Source organism: Corythoichthys intestinalis, chromosome 2 (assembly GCF_030265065.1).
Source record: "Corythoichthys intestinalis isolate RoL2023-P3 chromosome 2, ASM3026506v1, whole genome shotgun sequence".
NCBI lineage: Eukaryota > Metazoa > Chordata > Actinopteri > Syngnathiformes > Syngnathidae > Corythoichthys > Corythoichthys intestinalis.
The window spans coordinates 9195019-9213129 of record NC_080396.1 but is presented as its reverse complement, the minus strand read 5'-3'; the positions used below and the strand labels follow the sequence as shown (position 1 = coordinate 9213129).

Here is an 18111-nt window from a genome sequence, read left to right as displayed (position 1 = left end):
AAAAAAAAACAGGAATTGTCAGTGCAATGTCTGAGAGCTGGGACAGGTTTGTTCATGTATCAACCATAAGATACGACCACTCCACTTTCAACTGTATTACTAGACATAGTTTAAATGTGGTTAAAATTAGGGTTAGGAATCTCTGGCATGAAGCAGATTCGATATGTATCTAGATACACAGATTGCGATTCGATTAAAAAACGATACATTTTTTAAACCGAGCGATTCGATATGATTTGATACAGTTTAAGAACGCTACGGTTCGATACAGAGTGAAAACGATACGATAGGAAACATTTGTTGTGTGTGTTCGTACAGTATTTTAAACATATAAGTATTTTAAACATATAAAAAAGACCACATTTCTAATAGAAAAAATAAACAACAATTTCATACCAATGTTATGTTTTATTTATTTTTTTTTTTTTATGAAAAAAAAAAAAGGCTTACTATATGACAGTCATTTTGTTGGATGGGATTGATAACTCCAGTGACAGACAACAATAAAGTGCAGTAATTCAATTACTGTATATCCTGGTGTTTTGAACACAAGAGGTAATTTAAGTGCAAACTTTCAATGTAAACATCTTACAAACAAAAAACATTAATTATATGCAGCAGCTCTAGAAAAAAAGAATTAAACCTGCAATTTTATCATAAATAAATAATAAATTATGCTTTACCACTGGTATAATTCGGGGAATAAAAACATGGCATTTTAGACAGACAGGTCAATAATCATTACTTTAACCACACAGCAGAGTCCTTTCACTTATGCCTGTGCTTCCACATTTTTTATTCCTCATCACTGTCCATATCTTTTTTGAAGGGCAGATTTTTTCTTGAAGATAAGATCAACTAATCCACATGTTAATGTTTAAGTAGACTGCGTTTCGTGGAAAAAAAAATCTCCAGAGGGTTGTGCTGCCCTTTCCACCATTGTAGTGGGTTATTTTTCAGGGTTAAAAACTCACGATCTCTGTACCGCTCCACACTTTATATACATATAAAGGATGTTTTCTTCAAATATTTCCCGAAGTAGTAAGTATTTGAACATCCTGCAATTTTGTTCTCCCGCTTAGAAATGTTGGACGGGTTTGAAATTTTCAATGGTAGGTGCCTTTCCACTGTGAGAGACAATCTAAAAAAAATTGTACTACAGGGTGACCCAAAAAAAAGTTTACACTGCCATAATACAACTTAAATGCCATGTTTATTCAGCTTAGAATTAGAATTTAATCACAAATTATACATTATTGTAAAGAACATGTACAGTACACTCTATTTTTCAATGTGTCCTCCCTTAAGTGTCACAACAGCCTCCAGGCGCCTGCGGAACGCTTGACAGGTCTTCTTTATGTAGGATGCTGTCATCTTTTCCCAAGATCTAACAATGGACCTCTCCAAGGCTGCCACAGAAGTTTGTGACTTCTTACAGGCACTGTCCTCCACAGTTGCCCATATGCTATAATCCAGGGGATTGAGATCTGGACTCTGGGGTGGCCACATATCACCTTGTCAATCAACTTTTTGGTCCGCACAGATCAGCACTTCCAGACCCAGGTTTTTGTGAGGCTGTTCCAGTATCTTTCAGCTTCTTTTTAACTTTGTAGACTGCACATCTGGATATTCTCAGATTTGCTGCAATCTCAGTAGGTGTCAGACCGGCACGCAGCAATTCAGGTACAGCTAAAGTTTTCTTCATTTTCAGCAGAAGCACAGGAATTGTAGAGACGAGAGATTACCAGCTGCATTGAGTGACCTTAATGAATCACTTAAGCATGACAACCTATTTAGATATGTTTCAATGGCTTTTAAACAAGCAGTCAACTGAGTGTAAACCGTTTTTTGGGTCACCCTGTAGCTCTGTCCCATGATAACAGATCTGGCTGCCTTCCTCACTTCAAAGTCCGACCTTTGGTTTTCCTGGGTGCATTGAAAATCAATCGCTGCACGTCGCTGGCGTCGTTGCTCAAACTGTCCATTGTATTAGCATGTTGCTTCGTTGCCACTATTAGTTTCATTTTCGTTTTGGGCTGTGAAGAAAACGCTACAGAGCGTGCATTACAGTGGTTTTGTTAGCTCTCGCGTTGTTATGACACACCCGTGACGATCGGGTAATGACGGCGTCTAGTAGCGGTTCTGCCGAAATGCATGGGAAGTTGAGGCAACCACGACCGTGAGTTGTGCTTGTCCATATTACATCATGCGTGCGGTCTCAATCTAAATGCGCTGTAGGGTGAATGACAAGCGCAGCATGTGAAGTAAAAGCTAAATTAGAAGCCGATTCTTGTGCTTGCGATAGCCGAATTCTATCTCTACTATCGGTTCATTGAATATTTAATGGCTAAATATTGTTGAATGGTAACTCTCCTACCGATACAGCTGTATCTCTCACCTGTAAAACCTGATATCCGGTCGTATCGGTTTATCGTTCTCAAGCTTAGTTAAAATCTGCATACATTCTTTTGTAGCACTGTGTTAGCCTAGCAGTTGAAGGTCAAGAAAGCTAACGATGATTGGCAGGTTTGTAGCTTATTGTATCGTATCGTGAGCAACACAGAGGTTCCCACCACCAACTATTGAGTGGAGATAGTAAATCTTGAGACTGATTGGTGGTACTACTATGGCAAATAGAACACCAAAATGTAGCAAGTCGGCACATACTGGACATCACCTCCTGCACATTGCAGGAACAGGCCTATTTATGTCGATAATGACGGTAGACATTAAAATTTTTAAAGTTTTATATCATGTCAGCGGTATATGCTATATCATATCATTCAGAAACTACCTGGGAATGAAAGATGAAATATTCTATTGTATCACTAACTCATTCACTGCCAAAAATGTGTTTTTACATTTTTTTCATGGAAAGGAGTGGCAGTATTTTTAAAACTGCTGACCTACAAAGTTTACACATCAGCTATACTTCCTTCTCCAAAGGCCACCGGCTCCCAGATCGGCATGATAGTCAACTCTCTGACCAACATTGGAGTGGCCGTCCTCATGTCCTTCTACTTCAGCTGGAAGCTCACATTACTTATCCTGTGCTTCCTGCCATTCATCGCGCTGTCAGGTGGTTTTCAGGCCAAGATGCTCACTGGGTTTGCCAAGCAGGACAAACAAGCTATGGAAGCTGCAGGACAGGTCAATATCCGGTTCTATTCACATGACAAACAAGGAATCAACAATGTTTTTCAATCAAATCACATCACATTTTGCAGATTTCAGGTGAAGCCCTCAACAACATTCGCACCATCGCCGGTCTTGGAAAGGAGAGGAATTTTGTGGACACGTATATCGCCCAGTTGGATGCGCCGTACCAGGCGGCCCTGAAGAAGGCCAACGTCTACGGGGCTTGTTACGGTTTTGCCCAATGCGTTGTCTTCTTGACCAACTCAGCCTCTTATCGGTTTGGGGGCTACTTGGTGCGCCAAGAGGGGCTCCATTTCAGTTTAGTGTTCAGGTATGTAACGGTCATCTCTGACAAAATATAAACTGAAGGAAAAAAAGCAGAGGTTGGTAGCGTAGCCCAAAACAATACTCAAAAGTAATGTTACTTCATAATATTACAGAAAAGAAAAATGTATGACGTGGTAAAATTACTCTTAGTAGATGTCAACCGATTTTCAAATACCAATGCCAATATTAAAAAAAAAAAATATCCAAAAACTATTTTGTAAGCTGTTATTTGAGGCCGATATACTTTTCTTTAAAACACATCGATTTAAAAAAAATTGCCTCAACAGTTTCAAATTTATGGTGATGACCTGACTTAAAAGATTAATTCGGTCTAGTGCTACCAAAACAACAAATGCAGCACTTTTCTTTATGATTATCTACACATAGCAATAATAGGACATTTCTTTTCAAATAATTAAACCCACCGGGACGTCATGACAAGATGTAAACAAGTGTTAGTGAGAGTTTAAGAGGATGCTCGCCATGCTAAAGCTAATGCTAACGCGAATACTATGCTAACACTACGAGTTACATTTAGAAAAAGGATCACTCAGTAAACTCTCTAAAAGGCTCGCATTTGCATTGCTTATTCTCTCATGCAAGATAAAAAAAATAATCATGCGATACTTACAAAACAAGCAAGCCTGAAAATTCCTGTAGCAGCCTGCCTTCAAGCTGCTGCAGGGTCCTTCCGGGGTCCCACTGTCGGTCAGCGGCGGCCACAGTTGCCCACACAGATGCCTGATCAAAAGCCTTTTTTATCGGCTTTTTTGTTGTTGTTGTTAATCGGCCTATGGCCAATGTTAGAAAAGTCCATATATCAGCCCATCGGTCGACCCCTACTTAGAAGTCTATTTTTCTCCAAAGGTTACTAAAGTAAATGCAATCGAGTAAATGTAATACCCACCTCTGGACAGGTTTCAGTCATATTAATTTTTTTTACTGGGAGGCTCGTGATCCTACATTCAAAATTCCTTGCATTTTCATTTTCTTTATAAAAATAATAAATTAAACAATTGTGTGCTCGTACAGGGTCATTTCTGCCATTGTCACCAGTGGTACAGCCCTAGGCAGAGCTTCCTCCTACACACCTGACTATGCCAAAGCCAAGATATCAGCTGCACGCTTCTTCCAGCTGCTGGACCGAGTGCCTAAGATTAGCGTCTACAGTGAGAAAGGACAAAAATGGGTATGAAAGCACAAATGGACAGGTGTAACAATGCACCAGGTCACCTGATGTTGAGGAACGAGACGAGTTCCAATGCTTAAGCAGTGAACTGTCTTTATAGCACATTCATTGAACTGCCATTGACGGCTATAGACGTCCAATCAATTTTGACTGGGAGTGGCTTTTGGATTTTCGCCTCGTATTTTTTTATGTAGCGAACGGTTGATTCATTTAGTCCGTAATGGCGTGCAACAGACACATAGCTGTGGCCAACTTTAAGCATGTCCAATAATTGAACTTTCTTGTGCACAGTCATCATTTTTCTTCTTGGGTTCGCTAGAGGATTGAGCAGGTGGAGGACGCTTTGGAGCCATTTTCTTTCATAGCAGCAAGGTTAAACATCTCAGCCAATCAGCTTGCGATATTCCCGAGTGATGCTGGCCAGCGAATCAGAGCGGTGGAATTTGAGTTGGGCGGGCTCACATTGCCTTCTGCTAGGGAACGGGCAGCTTTTACAACATATTTTCTCCATTATTTTAATTTTTTAATTAAAAAAAATCTGCGAGACTGAAAACGCGAAATTCAAAGCGCGAAGTAGCGAGGGATCACTGTATATGTATATGTGATATCTATGCTATCTATCAGAGGCTACCACCGTAGCATCATGTGGGCGTAGTTTGTAGCAACGTAGCATCATGTGGGCATGTTTGTAGCGGCTTTCGGCTGCAGTCAGGTGTTATTGTTCAAGCTGCTACAGGGTCTTTCCGTTGTCCTACCATCAGTCAGCAGTGGCCACAGTTGCCCATACAGATGCCTGAACAAAATCCTCTTTTAATCGGCTTTATTTATTTTGTTAATCGGTCGATGTTGGAAAAAGTCAACCTCTAAGAAAAATTCAAAAAGTGTATACGCTCACGTAAAGCTGTCTGAACACCTAATGGCCTGATAAGAGAATGAAAAGGATGCTCAGATACACAGATTGAAAGCGTCAGAGGTTGGGAGGAGGACTGGCAGGATTGGTTGCAGATATGTCGGGTGCTTGTGGTCCACTTTTATTTAATCAATACAAAAGGAAAGAACAAGAAAAAACAACTTCCGTTTCGGGGCATCACAGCCACACCATGGAATGCCATTCCCGGGGTTGCTTTAGTCCTGGAGATAGAAAGAAAAAAACATTCATGTTAGTCAGGTTTCAAAAACAAGTACAAACGCCCTAGCCAAGACTAAAATGTCCCGCCTACACGCATCTCATGGAGACCTCGTTGTGATTTTCTCACTCCTTTTATACACTAGGCCCCTTGATTGCTGACAAGAGACCATGTGTTGCCTATTCCAGCAATTGGTTGCATGTGTGGCGGTCACGTCTCTGGAGAGTCGCTTTCAAGGGTGCTGATTATTTTTGTACTGTTTTGTGGTGTCCCCGGTGAGGTTGCTGTCCGAGGTGCCGAAACTCTGTGGTGAGCCCTGTGAGACTGACCCAGTGCTTCTCAATTATTTTCTGGTACGCCCCCCCGAGGAAGACGTAAATATTTTGCGCCCCCCCCAAAACTCTCTGCCGCCACTGTAAATAGTATCATTTGTCTATGAAATTATTATTATAAGTACGCATCAGCCTAATATTGTGTCCTTTTTTTTCTACTAAAGAAAAAACAGTAATATAAATGAACTTAGAATAAAGTATAACTTTATTAACATTGTTTTGTTTGTAACAGAAAAGACTAAACGCACATCAATTTGCCTGAATTTAAACAAAAGTAAACATCCAAATTGTAAAAATACACTCAAGGTACATTTTTGACCATTTGATACTGAAAAATAAAAAGTAATAAAATCAGTAAATATAAAAAAAAATCAAATTGATTAGAAACATTAACTCATGAGGACAAAAAGCCAAAAGATTTGACCGAAAAAAACAAAACTGAAGAGAAGGGGGGAAAAAAAGAGTGTCTTTGGACAGAAGGACAGTTTTTATTTTCGCTGCTCACAGTATTATCTCATTTGCAAAGGTGTGGGGTTATTTAGCACTGAGCATGCTAACAGTGCTCACTGGTTTACTGATATAACACTGACAAAGCGGGACGATTGTTGGCAATATTCGCCACGTTTTCGCTGAAAAACAATCAAGGGGCTTATCAATGAGATTAGGGTCTAATGTCTAAGTGGCGTCTCCATTAATCTGGCTTCCGGCTGTCCGCTATAATCATTTTTAGACACAGTAAACAGTGTTTTTTCCTCTTCTCCAACTGTATTAAAAGTCAAAGCCAAAAGGCAAACGGCCCGAAAAAAGCGCTTTCTCGGCGGCCGAGGGAGAACCGTAGGTGAGGGCGGTCGTCTTGACGATCCCAAGCCGGAAATGGCACTACTCGGGCGGACACGTGAGAACCGGAGAAGACAGTGTGTTGCTGCGTGAGTCCGGTCAGAAAACGGTGCACAGATCTTCTTCATATCTCTTTTCTGTGTGGTCTTGCTTAGTTCAAAAATACTGCGCACACGCTGAAAATGACAGCGCCACTGCCACCCACTGAGTGGATGTGCAAGTACACTTTATTCTAGTACGGCATAAAAAAAAAAAAAAAACATGTTCCCAGAGCTCACATGCGCCACCCCTGGCATCGCTCTGCGCCACAACATACACATAAAATAGAGGTCCATTTTAGCCAGTGGTTCTTAACCTTGCTGAAGGTACCCAACCCCATGAGTTTCACATGTGCATGAACTGAACTCTATCGAATTAGAACCCACCCCAACTTCAAAAATGATATATCTAAGCTAACAAGCTAATACCTAAGTGAGTTTCCATTCAAATTTCTTCTGATTTAGATGGCATGTTTTTAAACAGGTCAAAATTTGTTTTTTTTATTCATGCCTGAAGCATCATCAGACCACTACACCAACACTGGCCCAACATTAAACCTGCTTAGTTGCATTAACCTTGACCGTACAGTATCTGCTATGCTTATATCTCAATGATATCAAATTCAATAAAACACCTTGCACAAAATGATTGCCAAATTTGTATACGAAGTCATTATGTTAAAATAAAACATGAATCTTCTCACAAGTCTAATTAACAGTGTTAATTTACAACAAATAATTTTGCCTTATGATTTGCATTTCACATTGGAAAATGAAATTAACTCGATTCATTTCACACTGTTTCCATTTTTGTTTTCATGTTTCATTCACATTTTATCACATCTTTGCCTCACGTACTTTTTTCATGGCATAAAATGTGACGCAAATAATGTTTTTTTATGTCAACGCAGTGCTCGACACCTGTTTTCCGAAATTTCCAGGTTTGCGGTGAATCAGTAACAGGCACACTTTTGCTCAATAGACGATGTTTATTGATTAGAAAATGCAGAATAAATGAGATTTATTGATTACAATCCCACAAGAGCAAGCAAACAGATATCAAAAACAAGCAAACAAATGGTAACGTGATGCTAGATTTGAGTTTGTCAATCTCAGAATCCCTGCGTTACGTTACAGCACAATGAGTTGTCCCTTAGAAATGAAAATCGCTTACCGTGACAAACGAGTGGGAAGCCAACAACACTCCAGCAGAACAGCAAAGGAACAAAGCCAGGCGATCCTTACGTGACCCCTGGCGGACTTCACGGGTCGCCCGGAAATGTCCGGTTTTGTAAGGACGCACCCCTCGGAGGCGGAGAGGCCAACTTCCGCCCCCGAGCGGCGCGGCCCTGTCCATTCACAAACTTTTAAGCTACTTTTGGTTCAGCCCCCTTGAAAAAGGGCTTTTCTCATGGGACAAATGAACTGTGCTGCAACAGATGCCAACAAATGGTAAATATTATGGGTGCAAAACAAGTTATCTCTATGGGACCCAGGCGTGTAACTATGGGACCCAGGCGTGTAGTAAAACAATACTATGGTGCAAAACAAGTTATCTCGTGAGCAGAGGTTGCACTAGACGTTTTCGTTGTCTGTCATTTTGACTGACAGGGTCATAAAAATCCGGTCATAATCTATTTTTACCCGTCACTTAAATTTTAAAAATGATAATAATGACATATTCAATAGCAGTGTTGGTCAAAAGCGGTGCGTTACTTACTCAACTCTGACTAAATTGAAGAAACTACCAGCCATGTTGTGTCTACTCTCTGCTCTGTTGATTTGTCATCCAAAACTCGGGGTGCGTTCAGGTTTGAGAATAGCACATGTACTTCTGACTCCAAGCTGTTTGTCCCTGCTCATTCAATTAGGCTACGTTCATACTACAGGTCTTAATGCACAAATCCGATTTTTTTGTCATATCCGTTTTTTTGGCGTGCCCGTTCAGACTGCTTTTGTCCATTGAGACCATTCAAGTATTACGCATGCGCTCTAATTCGCAGTCCGACACGCGCCGGTGCACAGAAGCATCCAAACAAATGACAAGTCATCCGTCATTCCAGGGATATCATATTTTGCTTTTCAAAAGGAGGAGACAAATAACAGACATAAATAATCCCCGTTTAGGCTTATATTCACAGTTTATATGGATCGATAGCATGCACGCACTGTCCGTGCATGTCACACACACATACGGGCAGTTTTCCCCGACTCTCCAAGACGGGCTGCAGCCAGACCCCTCTCCCGACTCTCAGCCGTGTAGGAAATGTTGAAATATAGCTCACATGAGCAGAGAGAAAACCGATCATTCTCATGCTTATCCTCAACCCATTTTTATTTTTTTATGACTGTTGTCAAGCCCGGCCCTTCCCCAAAAGCCGTGTTCACTGCAAGCTAGGCGCTAATAACGCACAGCTGAAATCGGATTTGGGACACTGGACGGTACAGACCGCTGCGACAGTCTGGAAAAATGTGGCCCAGATCGGATTTGAACCACATACAAAAATGACCCAGATCAGATTTGAAATGGTCCACTTCTATGCGACTTGTCCCGTTCAGACCGTAAAGTTAATAATGCCTGACTCGAGTCGGAAAAACACGAAAAAATTGGATTCGTGCATTAAGACCTGTAGAATGAACGTAGCCTTAGACAATGCTCTCCAAAGCTTCCTAACGTTTCCGTGTTTGCTACACTTGAATGCTAGTTCGGACATTTTTCCGAGTAAGGCCAACGACGTCATGCATCAAGAGAGACAATAGCTAATTAATATGCTCACTCGCCATCCTGTGGTCTGGAGTGTGAATTGCAACCTGTCAAAAAGACGGATGGACTTCAGTTTTTTCCGTCACCCTTTTAAAAAACCGGTCAACGACGGAAAATATTCGGTTAACGCGACCCCTGCTCGTGAGATTCTCAAGCGCGTCTCCCAAATATGGGAACAAGGCGAAAAACAACAGAAGTTGTTACAATCTATGTCACAGAAGCAATCATACATCACAAAAGCATAATGTAATATTTTCCCCCATCACCACCCATCGGTCTGTTGTACTTCTTCATACCAAGTGAGAGTCAACTTTCCACTGAGCAAACAGTTTCTCCTTCCATCAGATAGAGGATTAGCAGTTGAAAGAATCTGTATAAAGCCTGTAAATTGGGGACTAACCAGTCAAAACTTGGTCTAAAACACTTTGCCTTAGATTTAGTCAGCGTCCAAAAATAGGGCCTTGCATGTCGTAACCTTCATCGAACCCCTTAGACCTACTCACGAACCCCTGGGGTTCGATCAATTCCAGGTTAAGAACCGCTGCTCTTAGCCAAGTGGATGCCAGGTAGATGCTAGGCAATAGCCAATGGTAGAGCAGCTATAAATATGTTACGTTCTGTAAACCGTATTTTTTCCTTTCGTATCCTGAAATTTCTCTCTTATCAAGAGGCAATGTTTTCCTGTTGAGGCATGTCTTAACCTGAAAATTCCATATGCAGAGACATTCATAAGTAGAGGTATCACTGTATTTCTAAAACAAAACTAAACCTTTGCTCCCCTTTTGTTTGACCCCCTTCCCCGATCTGTCTCTACCAGGATCACTTCCAAGGGAACATTGAGTTCATTGACTGCAAGTTCACTTACCCCACTCGACCAGACATCCAGGTCCTCAACGGACTGAACGTGGCAGTGAAGCCTGGCGAAACGTTAGCCTTTGTGGGGAGCAGCGGCTGTGGGAAGAGCACCAGCGTGCAGCTTCTGGAACGATTTTATGACCCGGACAAGGGCAGAGTGGTGAGCAGAACACAGCTATACAGCGTCACCCTAAAAATCAGGCCCCAAATTTGGATAGTTATTATTATTTGTAGGGCTGTCAAAATTATTGCGTTAACGGGCGGTAAATTAAAAAAAAAAAAAAAATCACATTAAAATATTTGACGCAATTAACGCACATACCCCGCCCAAACAGATTAAAATGACAGCACAGTGTAATGTCCGCTTGTTACTTGTTTTTTGGTGTTTGGCGCCCTCTGCTGGCGCTTGGGTCCAACTGATTTAATGGGTTAGTACCATGAGTGAGCATGGTGTAATTATTGACATCAACAATAGCGAGCTACCAGTTTATTTTTTGATTGAAAATTTGACAAATTTTATTAAAACAAAAACATTAAGAAGTGTTTTGATATAACATTTCTACAACTTGTACTAACATTTATCTATTAAGAACTACAAGTCTTTCTATCCATGGATAACTTTAAGAGAATGTTAATAATGTTAATGCCATTTTGTTGATTAATTGTTATAATAAACAAACTTTTGTCCCGTATGTTGAATGTATATATCCATCTTGTCTTACCTTTCCATTCCAACAATAATTTACAGAAAAATATGGCATATTTCATAGATGGTTTGAATTACGATTAATTACGATTAATTAATTTTTAAGCTGTAATTAACTCGATTAAAAATTTTAATCGTTTGACAGCCCTAATTTTCTGTTATTTTTTTTGTCGGAATAAAAACTGTCTTTATAGCTACTATTTATTTGTATTCATAACATTATAAATCATATCTTAATCTCTATATAGGAGAATTTGTCTTTGTGGCTGGCTGCTGAAACGGCTAGGCGTATTTTGACAAAATTTTAAACTGTTGTATACTGCAAATTTATAACATCTTAATCACATTTTTCTTAAACGTAGTCAAATAATTTTATCCATTGTGTTTTGAGTGTTAAAGACTAGTTAACAGATTAATGTGTCAGGTTATTCCACTTACTTTAAATAAATATTACTGTTTGTTTTTATTAAGCCCATACATCTTAAAGTCGGTCATTTTTCACCGAAATCAAGAAATTTTTTTAAAAAAATGTTTCGAAAATATCTATTTTTGAATTACCATTTCTGACGAGTTTTTTTTTTAAGATTAAAAATAAAAAGATTAAATACAGTAGTATAAATAGTATCTGAACCTTTTCGAATTTCTCACATTTCTGCATAAAATCACCATCAAATGTGATGTGATCTTTGTTAAAATCACACAGATGTAAAAACAGTGTCTGCTTTAAGTAAAACCACCCAAACATTTATAGGTTTTCATATTTTTAATGAGGATAGCATGCAAACAATGACAGAAGGGGGAAAAATATCGTATTGGCCCGAATGTAAGATGGCCCTGATTATAAGTCGACCCCCCCTTTTTCAAGACTCAAGTTTGAAAAAAGACTTTTTCAACACCAAATTAAATTTTTATACAAAAAATAATTACAGTACATCTGAAACAAATGATTATAACAATATATTTGAGAGAAAAAGCATGTTATTTTGACTCATTCAAATCTTAATATCTCAACATTTAAATATATAAACTAAAGTGCAATCGCATTCGTAAATGAATGGCTTCTGGTTTTTGAAATGTAAATAAACCAATCTATTGTGATAAAACAACATAATTTTAATAACTACATTAACCATCAAAGTGAAGTCTAACTGTAACTGTAGTCTTCAAACAAATCTGAATAAGGAAAAACACTGCAATAAAATAATGCAAACTGGTTAAACTTAAGAGTAGCTGAGATCTGTCGTAACAGAACATCGCTTCAATGATATTTAGTGTCGTGAATGTGTATAATGTCTACACCGCGAATATAGGACGACCCCCACTTTTTCAGTCTTATTTCAATGCAAAAACACCGTCTTATATTCGGGCCAATACGGTAAGTAAGTGAACATTTTAAGTCAGGTCTGTGCCCAATCACTGTTTAGTGGTTTAAAGCTGCCCAGCCCACGATAGAATGTCTTGATCAGAAGCATTGTCTATGTGCATCATGGCTCAGTCAAAAGAGCTGTCTAAAGACCTGCGATCAAGGATTGTTGATTTGTATAAAGCTGGGAAAGGATACAAAACCATCTCTAAAAGTCTGGATGTTCCTCAATCGACAGTCAGAGAAGTTGTCTACAAATGGAGAGAGTTTGGCACTGTTGCTTCTCTCCCAAGGAGTGGCCTTCAGTGTTGGGAGTAACGCCGTTATAAATAACGCCATTACGTAACGGCGTTATTTTTTCAGTAACGGGTTAGTCTAACTAATTACTTTTTCCGCCGTTACCGTTACTGACGGTCAAAAGCGGTGCGTTGCTTACTCTGAACAAATTGAAGAAACTACCAGCCGTGTCGAGTCGACTCTCTGCTCTGTTGATTTGTCATCCAAGACTTGGGGTGCGTTCAGGTTCGAGAATAGCGCACGTACTTCTGAATCTAAGCTGTTTGTCCCTGCTCATTCAATTAGACAATGCTTTCCAAAGTTTGGTAACGTTTCTGTGTTTGCTACACCTGATGCTAGCCTCGTTCCCATCTCCCACTGTAAGCCAGCAATAATTCTGCTTCCATCTTGAGGACGGCAGGCGCTTTGAAGGTGACGTGAATTGTCGGGAAACGAGCCTACCTAAATGCAGCCCCTCGAGAGATGCGATGGAAGTGATTGTAACTGGCTGAGGGTTAAAGTCATGTGCCGTGGTAAGCCAATCAGAGCCGGTGATTTCACAAGCAAACCGGAACAGAGCGTGCGGCTAACACACATACGCAAAACAGATGCACAGGGTCGGGATGGCAGAGCATTCAGAAGAAAAATTGTCCTTTAAGAGGTGGGGATATAGACACTATTTCAAGTTTGTCGAAATTAAAGGAAAGAACCTGCATGTAATGTGTAATTTATGTCCCGGGGCAAACCTTTTGTCGACATCTGTGGTAAGCAATTTAAATTTGCTGAAGCACCTAACAAGTTAACTACCCGTCTGTTCTTTATTCCACTGACTCGAATACTGCTCAGAAAATTTCAATTTCTTTGACATACAACAAGTTATTTTTAAAGTAACAGAAATAGTTACTTTCAGTGGTAACTAGTTACTTTTACTATTTAGTAATTCAGTTACTAACTTACTTTTTGGAAGAAGTAGTGAGTAATGTAACTAATTACTTTTTTAAAGTAACGTGCCCAACACTGGTGGCCTTCCACCAAAGTTGACGCTAAGAGTTCAGCGCAGAATACTCAGGTAAAAAAAGAACCCTAGAGTGTTTTTAAAGACTAGCAGAAATCACTGGCACAGTCCAATATCTCTGTGCTCACATCAACTATATGTAAAACTATGGCAAATAATGGTGTTCATGCGAGGACTCCACAGAGGAAGCCACTGCCGTCTAAAAAAAAAACAAAACACTGTTGCTTGTTTAATGTTCGCAAAAAGGCACTTGGACATTCCACAGAGGTTTTGTCAAAATATTCTGTGGACTGATGAAACCAAAGTTGAATTGTTTGGGAGTAACACACAAAATCATGTTTGGAGGAAAAATGGAACAGCTCACCAACATCAACACCTTGTCCCCACCGTGAAGCATGGTGGAGGGTGCATCATGATTTGGGGCTGTTTGCTGCCTCAGGGCCTAGACAACTTGCAATCATTAATGGAAGAATGAATTCAAAAGTTAATCAGGATGTATTGCATGAAAACCTGAGGCTGTCTGTCAGACAGTTGAAGCCAAAAAGAGGATGGATGCTGCAACTAGGTCCAAAACACAGAAGTAAATCAACTTCTGAATGGTTTAAGAAGGACAAAATATACGTTCTGGAGTAGCCAAGTCACAGTCCAGACTTGAACCCCATTGAGATGCTGTGGCATGACCTAAAGACAGCGATTCATGCCAGACATCACATGAATCTGACTGAAATACAGCAGTTTTGTTGAGAAGAATGGGCCAAGATTAGTCTTGATCGATCCAGCAAGTGTCTGGTTGAATTTATTGCTGCCAAAGGGGGGGGGGGGGTGCCGACAAAATATTAAATGTGATTGTTCACTTACTTATTTTTCCCCCTTCTATTTTTCTTTGCATACTATTCTCATTAAAATATGAAAACCTGTAAATGTTTGAGTGGTTTTAGTTAAAGCAGACCCTGTTTTATCATCTGTGTGATTTTGACAAAGATCAGATCACATTTGATGGTAATTTTATGCAGAAATGTGAGAAATTCCAAAAAGTTCAGATACTTTTTCATACCATTGTATACTTATTCATTGCTTAAAATAAGTCTGTTAAGCTTATTTTCAATAGCTATTTTCCTTATTTCAAGAAATCTGAGTAAAATTTACTCGAAACACTGGCAGATGATTTCAGTTACTGTATTTCTTGTAGATTTACAGTGAAAACAAGGGAGTTTAACTAGTTTTAGGGAGGTCTGTTTTTGCAGTGTTCTTTATGTGTCTTGGAGTTTTCCTAGATGGGTTTGATCTCTGTTGGCCTCCATATAGTGCGGAAAATTAATCCAAAGCTCCAAAAATTAGCCCAGGAAATCCCTGATTATGGAGGCGGCAAACGGGCAAAATATATCCCAGCTGGCTTTTAAACTTTATAGTTTTTTGTACAAGTTTAAATTAGCTGTGATGACACGTTGTGGCTTTGAGTACTCCACAACAAGACGCTGGATTTGAAAAAGTATGTACCATTTTCCAGAATATTACTTAAGGATTCATTTTGGCTAGACATTCATACTGTACACATGGAAAAGCGATTACGCATTAAACTCTTTATGGTGTCCTTTTATTATCACTACAGCTGCATCTCTAAGGAAAGTATGTTTTGTCCGCCATTTGTACGGTGGCCCCATAGTGCCAAACACAACAGCAAATAAAAAAAAACAACAACAACGGCAAATCGCAAAACACAATGGCAAATTCAAAAATGGTAAATCACATAACAAAAACAAAAATATGTAAAAAAAAAACAGCAAATCACATGACAAAAAAACAATTAAAAAAACACAACTACAGATCAAAAAATGAAATTACATTAAGGAACCGGAAGAGAAAGGTACCAGTAAAAAAAAAAAAAAAAAAAAAAAAAAGGAAACTCATCGCTGATTGGACGAACTCACCAAAATGGTAGGTACCGATGAACAAGGAAACTACGCCGCTTCTGGTGTGGAATTTAAAAATAAGCATTCCCAAAGACGCGTACATGGCTACCGCTATTTATTTCGCTAGACCAATATGACTTCATACATAATGTTATGACATATATACTATGATAATATTGTTTTATAGCGGCAGCCACGTTCGCGTCTTTGGTGATGCTCATTTTGAAATTCCACGCTAGAAGCGGAATAGCTTCGTAGTTCATCAGTACCTACCTTTGAATTCTCTGCTACTGGTACTTACCTCTTCCAGTTCCTTAATGTAATTTTATTTTTTGATTTGTCGTTGTATTTATTTGTCATTGTTTTTGTTTTAATTGTTTTTTGTTATGTAGTTTATAGTGGTGTTTTTTAATTTGGTTTATTTGTTATGTGATTTGGCGGTTTGTTTTTTGTTCTGTTATTTGCCTTTGTGTGTGTTTTTTTTTTTAATTTGTTATTGTTTTTTATGTGATTTGTCATTTTTTTTTTTTTTTTCTCGCGTTTTTTTATTTATTTATTTATTTTTATATTATGTTATCTGTCGTTGTATTTTTTATTTTTTTGTTGAATGATTTGCCGTTTTGTTTTTTAATTTGCCGTGGAGTTTTCTATTTGCCGTGGAGTTTTTTGACCTGCCGTTGTCTTCGGCACTTCAGGGCCACCTTTCATTCGGTTGTATTGCGTTCACGTTACACAAAACCGAGCAACGCCTGTTCATACTGTTGCTAGTTGAAAATAAACTCGTTTGCGCTTCAGTCTCTTTTTATTCCGAAAGATAAAACACACCTGAATGACACCTATTCAAATTTGGGGCCTGGTTTAGCCTGTTTTTTAGAGGTTCTGCATGATCACTGCTTTCACATTAATGTTCTGTGTGATACATTCTCATTCGTATCATGAGTTTTCAAGTACTATTAACAGATTATTTATTTTGAGGATAGTTTTATGATAGACCCCAAGAGATCAAACTTAAGGCTTGGGGGCCAGTTCTGGCCCAAAACATTATTTTGTGTGGCCTGCAAAGGTCACTCGTGTTCATGTCTCTTGCTAAAATGAAATTTAGAATTTAATTAATTCATTAATTTTATTTTACCCCCCCCTTTTTAAATTAAGATACAATAAGATAATGAAAAGAGAATGTTTAGTTTTTATTGTAACTTGCTTGGTTTTCATTAAAAAAAAAAGGAAATAAATTAGGCCTGTCAAATTTATTGCGTTAACGGGCGGTAATTTTTAAAATTAATCACGTTAAAATATTAGACGCAATTAACGCATGGACGGAATGACCCGTTCATGCGTTGCCTCAAACAGTTTCCAATGACGCCGTTTTAGCACATTGAGAGCCAAAAGGCAGAGAAATGAGTGTGGTCACAAGTGTTCATTGGACCTCGCCTTTTATTGGCTTAAGCTTTGGCAGCCACTCCTAACAGTCATGGTTGCCCAACTTCCCGTCATGGATTTGGGCGGAGCAAGAGACGATCTTTTTCTTAACGCGCTTAATTGAACACAATGCAGAACATATTGTATACCATTTGCAGCCACCACTGGCAGTCATGGTTGCCCAACTTCCCGTCAGATTTGGGCGGAGCAAGAGACGATCTTTTTCTTAACGCGCTTAATTGAACACAATGCATAACATATTGTATACCATTCCCAGCCACCACTGACAGTCATGGTTGCCCGACTTCCCATCATGCATTTGGGCCGAACAGTTAAGGTGCTACAGTATCATTTAGTGAAAGCACAACAAAAATAATATTCCAATGTCTCAAAAAATATAATGTTCACAAAAAGAAAAGCACTCAATGCAAAGAGAACTGGCATTCCCAATCAAATTGCTATGCAAAATACACATAAATGTTAATAATGTTATTGCCATCTTGTGGATTTATTGTTATAATAAACAAATACAGTACATATGTACAGTATGTTGAATGTTTATGTCCGTCTTGTCTTATCTTTCCATTCCAACAATAATTTACAGAAAAATATGGCATATTTTAGAGATGATTGTGATTAATTACGATTAATTAATTTTTGAGCTGTGATTAACTCGATTAAAATTTTAGTTGTTTGACAGCCCTAAAATAAATAAATGAATACAGAGAATATAAAAAAAAATTCTAGTTTTCCCCTATTTTTTAAATTTTAAAAAAAAAAATACTGAGAATATTTACTGTTTGTCACATTTTTTT

At 38.8% G+C, this 18111-nt stretch overlaps 1 protein-coding gene across 2 annotated transcripts in view; it reads left to right on the top strand.

Moving 5' to 3' along the window:
- The window catches only part of abcb11b (ATP-binding cassette, sub-family B (MDR/TAP), member 11b), a 91430-nt gene that overhangs the window by 48908 nt on the left and 24411 nt on the right, over positions 1 to 18111 (top strand). For both annotated transcript variants that reach the window (XM_057830035.1, XM_057830034.1), the window contains exons 23-26: positions 2947 to 3150; positions 3228 to 3469; positions 4498 to 4654; positions 10570 to 10767. In XM_057830035.1, coding sequence (XP_057686018.1) covers positions 2947 to 3150; positions 3228 to 3469; positions 4498 to 4654; positions 10570 to 10767 — 801 coding nt within the window. The remainder of the gene's footprint in view (positions 1 to 2946; positions 3151 to 3227; positions 3470 to 4497; positions 4655 to 10569; positions 10768 to 18111) is intronic.